This window comes from Acomys minous, assembly GCF_964271855.1.
Source record: "Acomys minous genome assembly, chromosome: 8".
Lineage (NCBI taxonomy): Eukaryota > Metazoa > Chordata > Mammalia > Rodentia > Muridae > Acomys > Acomys minous.
In genome coordinates, this window is record NC_140489.1 from 11,584,105 (window position 1) to 11,597,634 (window position 13,530).

Genomic DNA, 13,530 nt, shown 5'->3' on the forward strand with positions numbered 1-13,530 from the left:
AACTTGGCCCTACACACCTATTTCTGACCCAGTGATCCACATGAGGGACCTGATCACTCGTCTCCCTCTTAAGCTTGCCCCAAACCTGACAACTCCATTCAAATCACAGCTTCCAGAATGCATTTAGACCTTGAGTTTTACTGGCATTTGTCAAATGGACCTTGTAGGGTTTTTGTGTGTGTGTGTGTTTTTGTTTTTTCAAGACAGGGTTTCTCTTGTGTAGTCCTGGCTGTCCTGAACTAGCTTTGTGGCCCAGGCTGGTCTCGAACTCATGGCGATCCACCTGCCTCTGCCTCCGGAGTGCTGGGATTAAAGGCATGCCCCACCAAGCCTGGCTAGGAGTATTTTTTTTTTTTTTTTGGTTTTTCCATACAGGGTTTCTCTGTGTAGCCTTGGCTGTCCTGGACTCACTTTGTAGACCAGGCTGGCCTCGAACTCACAGCGATCCACCTGCCTCTGCTCCCGAGTGCTGGGATTACAGGTGTGCACCACCACGCCCGGCTCAGGAGTATTTTTTAAAAATCTATTAAACTTGGGTTCTTATATCTACCACCATTCTCCACCCCAATCCCTTCCAACACCCCAACACCAGGTAGGAGAGGCAGAAGGTTTGTAGGGAGAGGGGGCTTTGAAATCTTCTAGACTACTTCTTGTGACTCGGGCCACTCCTCTAGAGGCATAGAGATTACCTTTCCTCTTTAGCCCTGTCTCTCTACCCCTCCTGCTCTGTCCCTCCAGCTCCCTGTCCCACCCAGGGGTTGGCAGGACTTGCAACCAAAAGTGTCCTGCGCAGGGAAGGCTGGCAATCTGCCTTCTAGCTAACCCAGTCTGCATCCCTCTTTCCTCTTGCAAGAAGCTCCAGTTCTCCTGCTCAGTCACCAGGTCTGAGCTTTTTAAGATTTATTCTGCCTGTATGTGTGTGTGCCTTCCCCACCAGAAGTGGGCACCAGATCTCATGATAGATGGTTGTGAGCCACCATGTGGTTGCTGGGAATTGAACTCAGGACCTTTGGAAGAATAGCTACTGCTCTTATCCTCTGAGCCATCTCTCCAGACCCAGGCCTGAGCTTTTTATTTCTTCTACCTTTTCTGGTGCTAATCACTTCCCAACTGCTTCAACCTCTACCTCTAACTTCTTCAGTTGCCTGGACTCACTTTGTAGACCATGCTGGCCTCAAACTCACACAATCCACCTGCCTCTGCCTCCCAAGTGCTGGGATTAAAGGCATGTGCCACCACCGCCTGGCTTTCAGTTGCTTTTTGTTGTTATTCAAGACAAGTTTCCTCATGTAGCCTTGGCTGTCCTGGACTCACTTTGTAGACCAGGCTGGCCTAGAACTCACAGAAATTCACCTGCCTCTTCCTCCAGAGTGCTAGGATTAAAGGCGTGCGCCACCACGCCCAGCTTCCAGGTGCATCTTAAGACTCCCCCTCCATATCAATTTGCAATTTTCCCAATTGTCCAATTGTTCAGCCATTCTCCTGACCTTTTTTTGAGACAGACTATAGGAGGAAGGAGAAGAAAATATAGAAAATTCCCTCTGGGGGCAGAGCAGGAGAGAACCTAGCAGCACAGCAGCAGTATGTTTTTTGTGTGTTTATTTGATGTCCTGAAACAGAGCATCCCTTTCTTCCTACCCTGCCATCTCCTTTATGACATTAGAAATCGCATTTTCTCACTATTCCAAGCCCTAAGTCTGGGTACCACCTTTGTAGGCATATTTGTTTTTGCTGCCTTATTGGGTCTTGAACCTCAGCCTCCTTTTCAATACTAATTCCATCCCAGCCCCTTCCAGCACCCCAGCTCGGGGTAGGAGAGACAGAGGGTTAGTGGGGTGAGGGGAGACGTAGACCTCTTGAGACTACTTCCTGCTCATGAGGGGTGTTGCTGCAAGTCCAATCTTGGTCTTGTCAGGATGTCGCCAACTTCTTGTCTTTTCTCTTGACCACTTGACCAGCAGTAGCAGGATCAGGAACCAGCAAGAGGAGCTGCTGAGCCCCCTTTCTTGGGGCCCTGGTCTTTTTATACCCTCTCTTAGAGTCCCCCAAATTAAGCCATCTTCAGCTGGCAGAATCACACCTCTGCCAGAGCACGCTCAAGGCAAACAGTCCTCTGCTGTGGACAATCTGAAGCAGCCACACACCCCACACCAGGGATTAAAACAAAAACAAATTTACATAACTGGGTTTTGTTTTCTGTTTTTCAAGACAAGGTTTCTCTGTGTAGCCCTGGTTGTACTGGAACTCTCTTTGTAGACCAGGCTGGCCCGAACTGGGTTTTTTTAAGACACCAAAATTCTCATTACAGGACCTAACATCAAGATTCTCCTGCCCAACCCGGGCGTGGTGGCGCACTCCTTTAACCCCAGCGCTCGGGAGGCAGAGGCAGGCAGATCTCTGTGAGTTCGAGTCCAGCATGGTCTACAAAAGAGAGTCCAGGACAGCCAGGGCTGCTACACAGAGAAACCCTGCCTCGAAAAAAACCTTAATTTTTTTTCTTGTGCCCATCTGGGTGGGATATCGTTACCAGTTCCGCAGCTCTTCTTTCTCTCTCTCCTATCACAAAGCCACGACAGTTAACTCTGAGGACATCCTAGGACACCTGAGATCTGGGCAGAGTGCATGATGATTCACTACTGTCTTCTCTGCCAGTCACGGGTGTTCCTGGGGCAGGGATAGGGCAGAGCCTATGAACTGCTGTGTATAAAACTGGTCCAGGAGTTGGTAGAGGGCTCTGTGGCCAGCGTTCATGTAAAAGCAGCAGCTGGACTGTTCCGCAGGAAGTACAGGCCAAGTTCCTTCCGGAGCCATTAGGTTGTCAGTAGAGAGGGTGAGCACAAGGGGTAGGTGGTTGTATGCAGCCAGCTGATGGTACAGTGGGGATTGGGGAGATGGGAGTAGGAACCCCAGAACCACAGCTCCTGCACTTTTCTGTGCACGTTGAAGCCACGTTGTCATCCCTCATGGGATAGGTCATTTCTTAGTGTGGTGCAACATCTATGCGCCTGTCAAGGCATGAGCTGCACTAGCTTCACACTTCCCAGATATGGTCCTTCCATGCGCCCGCACCATCCCCATCAGCTCTCCCTCAGGCACCCAGGGTGGAATTGTGGGTTTGCCAGCACACCGTGGTGTCTTCCCAAAGTCCAAGCAGATGCCAGCCCTTCTCCAGGGACAGGAGGAGCTTCCAGTTCTCAAAGTCCAGTGTGGCTTATTCTGGGCCGCGCTCCCCACCTACCCCTGCCTGCCTCTGTGTTGTTTTTTTTTTTTTTTAAAGATATGTACAGTATTCTGTGAGGGCACCAGATCTCATTATAGATGGTTGTGAGCCACCATGTGATTTCTGGGAATTGAATTCAGGACCTTTGGAAGAACAGGTAGTGCTCTTAACCCCTGAGCCATCTCTCCAGCCCAGTTTTTTTTTTTTTTTAAGATTTATTATGTATACAGTATTCTTGTCTGCATGTACACCTGCACACCAGAAGAGAACACCAGATCTCACGATAGATGGTTGTGAGCCACCATGTGGTTGCAGGGAATTGAACTCAGGACCTTTGGAAGAGGAGCCAGTGAGTGCTCTTAACCTCTGAGCCACCTCTCCAGCCACTTGCCTCTGTTTTTAATATGTGAGCAAACCTGTGCCGAGAGAAACTTGTCACAGCCCCACCCCACCCCACCCTCAGGGTCCCCACTGGACACCGCCTGAGCCCTTCCTCTACTTCCTGGTGCTGGGCATGAAGGACATTTCCAAGGCTGGACTATTACAGTTCCTACAGGGATGTGCTTTATCGGATGTGAACAGCTGTCCAGGCGCAGTCACCCTCACAGTTAGGCGGCTTGAGGGCCCTGACTGAGGGTCAGGTCCAGGGCCTCCCCTTCCAAAAATTCCCTAGTCCTCATTTGGTTCACATGTCTCAGCCCAGAGATAGGTTTTCCTGATTAAATGTGATTAGGGCACGTTCTTCAATGACAGTCAGGAAATGGCTGGCGACAGTTTCTTATACAGTTTAGTTTCTCTCTGCTCTGGGGTTAGTGCCAAGTGCCCTCCTGCTCTCTAAGTGGTTCCTTTGCTGCCCCAGGAAGGGCTCCTCCTGCCCATGACTTACAACTATGAGGGTGTGTACCCCAAAGCTTCCTGGAAGAGGGTTGGTGTTTGCTTTGTTTTTGGGGACCTTACATCAGTGAAAACACATGTTGGTCTTCTACTAGGCTGACCCTTTCCAGGGAGCCAAATTCAGACAGGAAATCTTTTTTCTCACATTTTCAGGGCAACTGACTGATTTGTACTCACTCAGCTGCCAGCGTCCTTGAGAGAGCTAATGGCAGGCTTTATACATTTGATTTTAAATCATTTGCACAGGGGTTTGTTTTTCCCGAGACAGGGTTTCTCTGTGAAGCCCTGGCTGTCCTGGAACTCCCTCTGTAGACCAGGCTGGTCTCGAACTCACGGGATCTGCTGCCAGCCTCTACAGGAGAGATTAAACCCTGAGGGATGAAAGGTGTGCAGCACCACTGCCCAGCTCACAGGGGTTCAAGAGTGAAAGTATAGGCACAGGTGGACATTGTGATGGAAGCCTCTAGTCCCAGCACTCTGGAGGCAGAGACGGGGGACGGATCTCTTGAGTTCGAGGATAGCCTGGTCTACAGAGCTAATTCCTAACAAAACCCTCCTCTCCCTTCAGGTTAGTATCCTGCAACTGGGCTAGAGGTGGTTTTCTGATCCCTAAAGTCTCCAGGAGTGTTTTCAAATAAACAGCGCACTCTTGGCACCTTCCCACACACCCAGCCCTTGCCCCTGGCCAGGGTTTCTGAATGTAGCTCTGGCTGTCCTAGAACTGCTCTGTAGACTAGGTTAGCCTTGAACTCAGAGATCTGCCTGCCTTTGCCTTCCAAGTGCTAGGATTAAAGGTGTGCACAGTCACGCCTGACCTGACTGCTCTTTTTCTCTGCAGCATCACTTCATCTGGTGCTTCTCTCTTGTGGGAACGGACTTTGTAGCCCCCATGCCGCCCTCCACATCCTCTCAGCGCAGCTTGATCACAATTCGTTAAATTTGTATGTTACACTATCTAACGTGTGTGGCCGGCTGAGCCATGAGCTGTTCTTTGATGGGTCTTCATTCCTTGGATGATGTTTAACTTGGGAGATATTAAATCAGTTGACGTGTGTGGAGTTTGCCTCTGTAGGTGCCCTTGTGTTCTCTGCCCTGGCACCTCTAACTGGACCTCCGGTCTTCCCATTCATTCACCTGGCGCCTTCTGGGTGCAGAGTCCACACCTTGGGTAGCATCTCATGAGTCACATGCTCCTGTTTCTTGGAATTAATTCTCCCACACTCCATTCATGCCAGTTGTGAAACCCAAACACCCAGGGCCTTGTATACATTAGACATATGCCCTGCCTCCGAGCCACGCTCCAGCCAAATTCCTCTTAAATATTTTCAGACATGGTCTTTCTCTGTAGCCCGTGCTGCCCTAGAACTCTCATTGATGGCCTCCTGAGGGTTGAGGCTATAGGTGCGAAACCCAACATCTGGCTTCAAAGTCCTCATGTTAGAGGAAGGTTGCCTGGGAGCTAACTTTTTTTGTTTTGAGACAGGGTCTCAGGTTCCCCAGACTGACCTCAGAAGGATCCTGAACTTAATATTCTGAATGAACTTAATATTCTGAATGTTCCACCTCCAGAGCGTTGGGATTTTAAGTGTGTGTCACCAGTACCATTTGCCATGGTGTTGGGGACTCAGGTCAGGGGCTTTGTGTATTCTGGTCAAGTTCTCTACTTAACTCTCTTCTCCAGCCTGGCTTTTTGTTGTTGTTGTTGTTTTTTTCAAGACAGGGTTTCTCCGTGTAGTCTTGGCTGTCCTGCCTGGACTCACTTTGTAGACCAGGCTGGCCTCAAACTAGCAGAGATCCGCCTGCCTCTGCCTTCCCAGTGCTGGGATTAAAGGCGTGCACTACCATGCCCAGCTCAGCCTGGCTTGTTTTTAAGTGTGAAAGAGAGGCTAGTGAGATGGCTCTGTGGGTCAAGTTACCGCAACCAAGCCTGACCACTGAAATTCTATCCCCTGGATCCACACTGTGGGAGAATCCACTCCTTCAAGGGCCTCTGACCTCCACACAGGTGTGCACAGGTGCACAGGTCTGCAGCCCGTCCTTCCCCCCCCCCCCCCCCCCCCCAGTTTCTCTGTGTAATAGTCCTGGCTGTCCTGGGCTTGCCTAGTAGACCAGGCTGGCCTCTAACTCATGAAGATCTGTCTGCCTCTGCTATCCTGAGTGCTGGGATAAAAGGCATGCACCACCATGCCCAGCAATAACCTGATAATTTTTAAAAGGCATCTAAAATGTATGAAAATGTCTTACTCTCCCTCATACCTTTGATCATGTGGGTCCAAAAATAGGTTCCTGCAGCCAAGGGTCCCACTAGCCTGGCATCCTGTGGCTTGCAGAGCTTACTGGAGAATCCTTCGTTGACTCTGGAGTTTCTCCCCCACCTCCCCATCTCCCTTCCCACCCCATTTGCAAGATCTGCTTGGCCCGATGCTCTGAAGCGACGCGATGTGTCCAAGAGGCTTGTCCTCTGTGTTGGCCCTTTCCTTTGGGATCCTGTGTCCATGAGCCCCAGGCAGTTTTGCTTTTTGTCTTTGTTACTGTATCTTTCTTTCATGCCATGACACTGGAGCAACAAATAAGGGAGTCTGATGAAGCTGGTGGCCAGCGTTACTAGCCCTGGTCCCTCCACTGGCACTAGATATTTGCCTCCTAGGCAGCATATCTGAGAGTCACTTGAGGGAATCTGAGTATCTTCAGGGGACGACACCCTCTAAAGCAGTGGCTCAACCTTCCTAACCGCTGCAGTCCTTTAATACAGTTACTCACGTTGTGGTGACTCCCAAGTATAAAATTATTTTTGTTGCTACTCTGGAACTGTAATATTTGCTACTGTTATGAACCACAGTGTGAATATCTGTCTTTTCTGATGGTCTTAGGTGATGACCCCTGTGAAAAGGACATTTGACTCCCAAAGGCGTCAAGACCCACAGGTTGAGAACCACTGCTCTAAAGCCTGGCACTTGGGGAAGGCCTGCCCTACACAAATGAGTGTGTCTCCTTCCATCTTGGCCTGATGCCAGGAAACCTGACCAGCTCCAGTGTCCTGGTCCTTCATACTGGAATCATTCCCAGATATTCAGGTGGCATTGGTCTGGGTTGGGGGATGCATTCCATGAGCATTTCAAGGCTGAGCCTTTTGGGGCCGAGCTTTCATCTTGGTGCCTTGGGACCCTGATTTTATACACAGGTTCTGGGTGCCTGGGATGCCAACAGGGGATGCTTCATTGCGTCTTGGACCTGGTGTTGGAGCTCTGTTGGGGAAACCCTGCTTGTGACTGAGGGCCCAGCATATTGGGTAGGTTTTCAGAGACTCATGGATACAGCTTTTAGTCCAGGCTCTGGAACATTCTCCAGCTTCTCCTCCCCCAACGCCAACTAACGCCCTAGGCAAGCAGCACCTACCTGCCTCACTCTGTGGCCTAGGGTTGGAGTCTGCCTTCCTTGTGTACTTTGAGAGTCTGCCACCTGTAGGAGGATGAAATGATCCCAGGCTGAGGTACAGATCTAGACACAGGGGACAAAGTGTCTATATGACTGCCTAGGGACACTCTGTGGTGTGAGGCCAAAGATACAGACTCTAGGGCCATTGTTCTTTCCTTTAAAAAAAACAAATCACCTGGTTCCCAGGTCCTCTTATACTCAGTGGGTGAGAGCTGAGGACCAAGTGGACATTATAGACTTCTCTGGCCAGCTGGGGGTCAGGGGTCAACTTCTTTCCAGCTTGGCCTCACACAGGGCAGGGCATAAGACCTGAGGTGCTTGAGGAGTTATCACGATCCACTGTTGCTGTTTCAAACAGGAGGGGCTGGGAGGGCTGGGCCTGTAGCCAAGCAGAGCCACATTAACAATTAAGATCTTGGCCACTTTCATTTTATCCTTGCTATATAAAATATTCAGACACCAGAGGAGCTACCCTTGGATCTTTGCAGTGTGCCCGTGCGTGAGTGTATGTTGGACTGCTAGTTGTAGGTTCGGGGCTTGAGGTAGCACCCGAGGCCTGGCATGCCGAGCATCTGGAAGCTGCAGGGTTGGGTGGCAGGAACAGCTGCCAGCTGTCATAGAGATATACAGGGCAGGACTCAAAGGCTGCTATGGAACCTGGCACTAAACACCCAAACAGACCCTATTTTGTGGGATACTGTCCTCTGAGCCGGACAGCCACTGCCAGCTGTGACCCTGAAGTCTGGTCCAGTTGGCATTCCCTCACAGGGGAAGGGGCGGAGAGAGTAATTAGGTACCCTCCCTGGGGTTCCAGCCACTGCCTCGTACACCTTCCCTTTGGTAGCTGCCGGAGTTAGGGGTTTACTCCTGGTTGGTTAATTAGCACCAGAGTACCTACAGGGTGGACGGTTAACTGAAGGGGTGGGCGCTCTACCATTGCAGCTATGGGAAACTTATTACTGCTGTTGTTAGTGTTGGCTCTCAGAGACAAACTCACGGTCTCCTCCACCCAGCTCCACAACCTGCCTCCTCCCACCTCTTGCACTTCCACTGAGCTCTCCCAAAAGGCCGATGAGTGCCTGCAGTGAGTAGATGGTTTGAACCACTGCTTGGATAAAGGTTTCTTTTTTTTTTTTTTTCCCCCTTCAACTGAAGCTGTCACCCGGCAGGCCTTCTGCAACACAAGGAGACAAATGGCTTCCACAAAGCCCAGTGCAAATTGAATTGTCTCATGAATTTCCCGGGTGAGCAGAAGTTTTCCCTTGGGGTGTGCTCTGCTCATCCCTCCCGCCACCCCCCCCCCAAGCCTGCTCTCACTGGAGCAGCTCCCCAATACAGTCTGTCTGTGGGGAGCCTCCTAGGAGCTTGCTGCATCTTGCCTCTTGAAGGTGAAAGCAGATCTGCAGCTTCCCTGGGCACAAGCTGGAAAGCCCTTCCTTTTTAATTTTTAATTTAATTTTTTTGAGACAGGGTTTCTCTGTGTAGCCCTGGCTGTCCTAGACCGGGCTGGTCTCGAACTCAGAGATCTGCCCACCTCTGCCTCTGCTGGGACTAAAGGCATGGGCTGCCACGCCTGGCCAATCCCTTCCTTTTTCAAGTGTGCTGGGCTGGACCTGCAGAAGGCCAGGCCCCTCCACTCAGCTGGGAGTGTAGCACGCGTGTGTGTGTGTGTGTGTGTGTGTGTGTGTGTGTGTGTGTGTGGTGTGGTGTGTATGTTCCCTTCAGCATCCCTGGGGCTCATCCTCTCTCCACCCCCTCTTCCAGCTCCTCTACCAGGAGGGAGGGGATGAGAGGACTAAATTGAGACCAAGTTATGTGGTTCCCAACCCTTGACACTTAAAGTGAGCCACCACAGCCAAGACAATTCTGCTTCTGGTCACACCTGGGCCTTTTGATCTCAGATCTCATATTTCTCTCTCTCTCTCTCTCTCTCTCTCTCTCTCTCTCTCTCTCTCTCTCTCTCCCTCTCTCTCCTTCCGACTGCCCTCCCTCTCTCCCCCCTCTCTCTTTTTAAAACAGAATGCCACTCTAGAGCCCAGTCTGACCTAGAATTCACAGAGATTCCCCCTGCTTCTGTCTTCAAAGCTCCAGGATTAATGACCTGGCACCTTTCTTGATTAAAAAAAAAAAGAAAGAAAGAAAGAAAGAAAGAAAGAAAGAAAGAAAGGAAAGGGTTTACGCATGCTATGGCCCCTGTATAGGGGTCAGAAGAGGTCTCTCCTTCCATCACGTGGGTCCTGGGAATCAAGCCCAGGTTGCCACGCTGGGCTGGGCTCCTTTACCTGATGAGCCATCTCACCTGCCCCTCCTCCCCTTGGAACCGGCCACTGACAAGCGAACTCTAAGGCCACTCCACTAGCTGTTCCTTCCACCTGCACAGCCTCCCCGTTTACCTTTGTCCTTGTTGCTCAGGCTCAGATCCTAGTTCCCATGTCCTTGTCCCTCCCAGAATACAGATCTAAGGCAATTCAGTTTCCTGCATAGCGCTGCAGACAGCCTTACGGTATCTTCTCACGTTATATTCTCCTTCCTCCCAAGAAAGCCAAGTGCTCTCACAGGGCAATGGCCTCTTGTCCGGGTAGAATTCCCCCGGGCTGGGGAACGTGTGAGAGGGCACACGCAGTGGTTGAGTAAACGGCTGAGTAACTGTAAAAGGAGGCGACGTTAGCTGCAGCGCGGGCACGCGCTCCAGGCCTTGGGTAGTTTATGCCGGTATGTGCCAGCGCGTGGGGTGGGTGATTTCCTACTCGTCCCTCCTCCCCCAGCCCCCGCCGCCACCTCCCGGCAGTAGAAGCGCGGTAAAAGCGCTTTGGGGACAAGATTTACTGCCTGTGGGAAGATCCGTTTGCCCCACAGCGACGCGGGGTGAGGGAAGGTTCTGCAGTCGCAGCGCGCCTCTGTACCCCAGCTTTACGGCCTTCCCTCGTCTTTCCCAGGGGTTTCCACCGAGTGCACTGCACATGCTCCTCCAATCCGAGGGGTTTAGCGGTTGTGTGCGCGAAGGGCTCTGAGAACCGCTCCGGGAAATGGGCAGGTCCCCGGCCCCCTCGCCCCGTCAGGTCAGGGGAAAATGGGAGAGATCTGGCCCTCGGATAAGGCTGGGCAAGGTTCTACAGTCCTGAGCTAAAAGTGGAAAGATAGTTCCGCTGGGAGATTAGGTAGGGACCCAGGTGGAGAAGGTCGGTGGCCTAGAAAGGGACAAAGAGCAGTCTTGCCCGACCCCCTACGTCAGGGTCCTATTGTTCCTCCTCTTTCGGACCGTACCGAACACCCGTGCCCCCGGGAGGGAGGAAGGGAGCTGCGCCCACCCGATGGGCATTTGTTTATTAAAGATGAGAAAGGGAGGGTCAGGGACGCTGGCCCAACAAGGGGGACGCGCATTTTCGCGCGTCGCCTTTAAGGGAAGCCCTACCCTACCTTTCCCACCGGTCCCCGCCACCCCCACCCCGCTAGCCCTACCTGCATTTTAAAACCCCTTGTAGTCCTGGGATTGGCCCAGACCGCGTCCTCTGGGGCGAAGAAACTTGAACCAGGGGGAGGAGGATGCTAGGCCCCGCAGTTGGACGATACCATCTTTGCAGCCTCCCCGAGCGCGCCCCTCCTCTGCCGCACACCCCCGGACCGGCCCAATCACACTGGCGGGAAGGCGGGACCGCGGCTGGAACGCGCCTCTGGCAGGGCGCCCGGCGGGCCGGCGCACCGTGGAAAGGGACCTCGGGGACCTGCCGCGCCTCTGCCCGCCTCCCTCTCGGAGGCGGGGCCCGATGGAAGCGCCCCGCCCCCTCTCCGCCCGGGGTGGGCGGGGCGGCTGGGGCTCCGGGAGCGGGGCCGGGGGCGGGCCTCCGCCTGCTGCGCCGGAGCCCGGAGATCCCGGGCACCGCGGCCGACGTCGCAGCCACCGTCCCCGTTCTTGACCCCTGAGGTGCGCGCGGGTTCTCGGGTGACCAGAGAGGGGGTCGCGGGAGGGAGCGCGAGGCGGCGCGGGGCGGGCCGCACGCGTCCCCGGCCGCCCCCCGCGCGCGCGTGGCCGGGCCCAGAGAAGCCCCGGCGCGGGGAGCGCCGGCCCGGCGCGGGCTAGGGCGATGCGGCGGTGACGGCCCTGCCATGGCGAAGCCCCCGGCGGTGGCGGTGGCGGCTGCAGCGGCGGCGTCGGAGGAGCTGAGCCAGGTGCCGGACGAGGAACTGCTGCGCTGGAGCAAGGAGGAGCTGGCGCGGCGGCTGCGGCGCGCCGAGGGCGAGAAGGTGGGCCTCATGCTGGAGCACGGCGGCCTGATGCGCGACGTGAACCGGCGGCTGCAGCAGCACCTGCTAGAGATCCGCGGCCTCAAGGACGTGAACCAGCGGCTGCAGGACGACAATCAGGAGCTGCGCGAGCTCTGCTGTTTCCTGGATGACGACCGGCAGAAAGGGCGCAAGCTGGCGCGCGAGTGGCAGCGCTTCGGGCGCCACGCGGCCGGCGCGGTATGGCACGAGGTGGCCCGCTCGCAGCAGAAGCTGCGGGAGCTCGAGGCACGCCAGGAGGCCCTGCTGCGCGAGAACCTGGAGCTGAAAGAGCTGGTGCTGTTGCTGGACGAGGAGCGCGCGGCGCTGGCGGCGGCGGGGGGCGCTGGCGGCAGCGGCGGCGGCGGCGGCGCGGGCTCCCGCAGCTCCATCGACAGCCAGGCCAGCCTGAGCGGGCCCCTGGCGGGCAGTGCGGCGGGCTCGGGGGCCCGCGATGTTGGCGACGGCAGCAGCACCTCCAGTGCAGGCAGCGGCGGCAGCCCGGACCACCACCACCACGTTCCACCGGCTCTGCTACCCCCGGGGCCGCACAAGGGTCCCGACAGCAAGGCCGGAGCCACGCGCCGGTCCCTGGATGACCTGTCAGCGCCGCCGCACCACCGAAGCATCCCTAACGGCCTGCACGGTAAGCACCTCGCCCCGGTCAGAAACCCAGGTGTTGGGAAGCGGTAACTCCTGGACACCTTACAGGTGCGGGGTGGGGTGGGGTGGGGCCGCGCCACCAGACCCTTTTAGTCTAGCTGATGCTGCAGAAAAGTTTCTCACCCACAGCTTTTGTGTTAGTGTCTGACACTCCGGGGCTGTCCAGGGGCGTCTCTCATCCCACCCTGAAAACACTTGTGGGCAGAGGAAGTTTTTCTTGGAAGACTATGAAAGGCCCCTGAGTTAAAGCAAGTGAATTTTGTCTTCTGGCTGGAGCCACAGATATTCCTCCAAGCCCGGTCAGCCCACAACCGCACTGTGCTTGTGGCTGGTAGCCTCCCCTGCTTCCTTTCCAGCCCTATCTCCTCCTGGGCTGGGCTGGCACACAAGCATTGGCGTTGAGACCTTGAAGCAGCTGGGTTAAGATAAGACTTCCTGGCATTCCATAAATCCTGCAGTACTGGTTGGGACACCCTTCTTAACTTGGTCTCTACAGTTTTCCCCAGAGGATATATTTGGAATTGGTTCTGACTTCTCCAAGCGCCTCAGTCCCCCCCCCCCTTTTTTTTTTTTTTTTTTTTTGGTTTTAAGTTGGAGAGGCTAATGCCTGCCTCCCCGCAGGGGTGTGAGGCAGAGCTAGATAATGCCCCTGAAGAGATTTGTAAGCTTGAGCGCCTTACAGGAAGTGCCTGGGTCATCTGTGGCTAGAGTGCTGGTGGGAGGTCAGAGCTGTCTTCCTCAACCTGTTGCTATTGGCCCTGTGCTGAAGATGTCCGGGTCTAGGGTGTGTGGGGCTCAGCAGTCATCGTGTCCCAGCCGGCCCTTCAGTGACTCAGTGCCCTGCTGCTAGCTTCCCTCCTGTCCTGACAGCCAGGCGCTGTGCTTCCCTGTTTTTTTCAGTTTCTGGAAGCTTGGTTGCCAGGGCGGGTGGCACCTGCCTCTCTCTACCAGAGCTGTTTGCGTGGTGGTGGAGAGTAACTGGCCTTTTCTCCTTAAAGCCTCTCTCTGTCCAGACACTCTCAAGGCCTAGTAGAACTTCTCTTTCCCAAACTGACAGC

General features: G+C 54.3%; 1 protein-coding gene and 1 long non-coding RNA gene across 2 annotated transcripts in view; one reads left to right on the forward strand and one right to left on the reverse strand.

Moving 5' to 3' along the window:
• Nucleotides 1-6,309: 6,309 nt before the first annotated feature.
• On the reverse strand, nucleotides 6,310-10,266 carry LOC311604182. The gene is made up of 3 exons (XR_014781393.1): nucleotides 9,943-10,266; nucleotides 7,511-7,573; nucleotides 6,310-6,671 (listed from the first exon to the last, which is right to left on the reverse strand). It is a non-coding gene; the product is annotated as an uncharacterized lncRNA (long non-coding RNA).
• A 1,031-nt stretch (nucleotides 10,267-11,297) lies between these two features.
• The window catches only part of CCDC85C (coiled-coil domain containing 85C), a 62,572-nt gene continuing 60,339 nt past the window's right edge, over nucleotides 11,298-13,530 (forward strand). Inside the window, exon 1 of the mRNA XM_084793683.1 lies at nucleotides 11,298-12,455. Within this exon, the coding sequence (XP_084649809.1) occupies nucleotides 11,654-12,455 (802 nt within the window). The 5' untranslated portion in view covers nucleotides 11,298-11,653. The remainder of the gene's footprint in view (nucleotides 12,456-13,530) is intronic.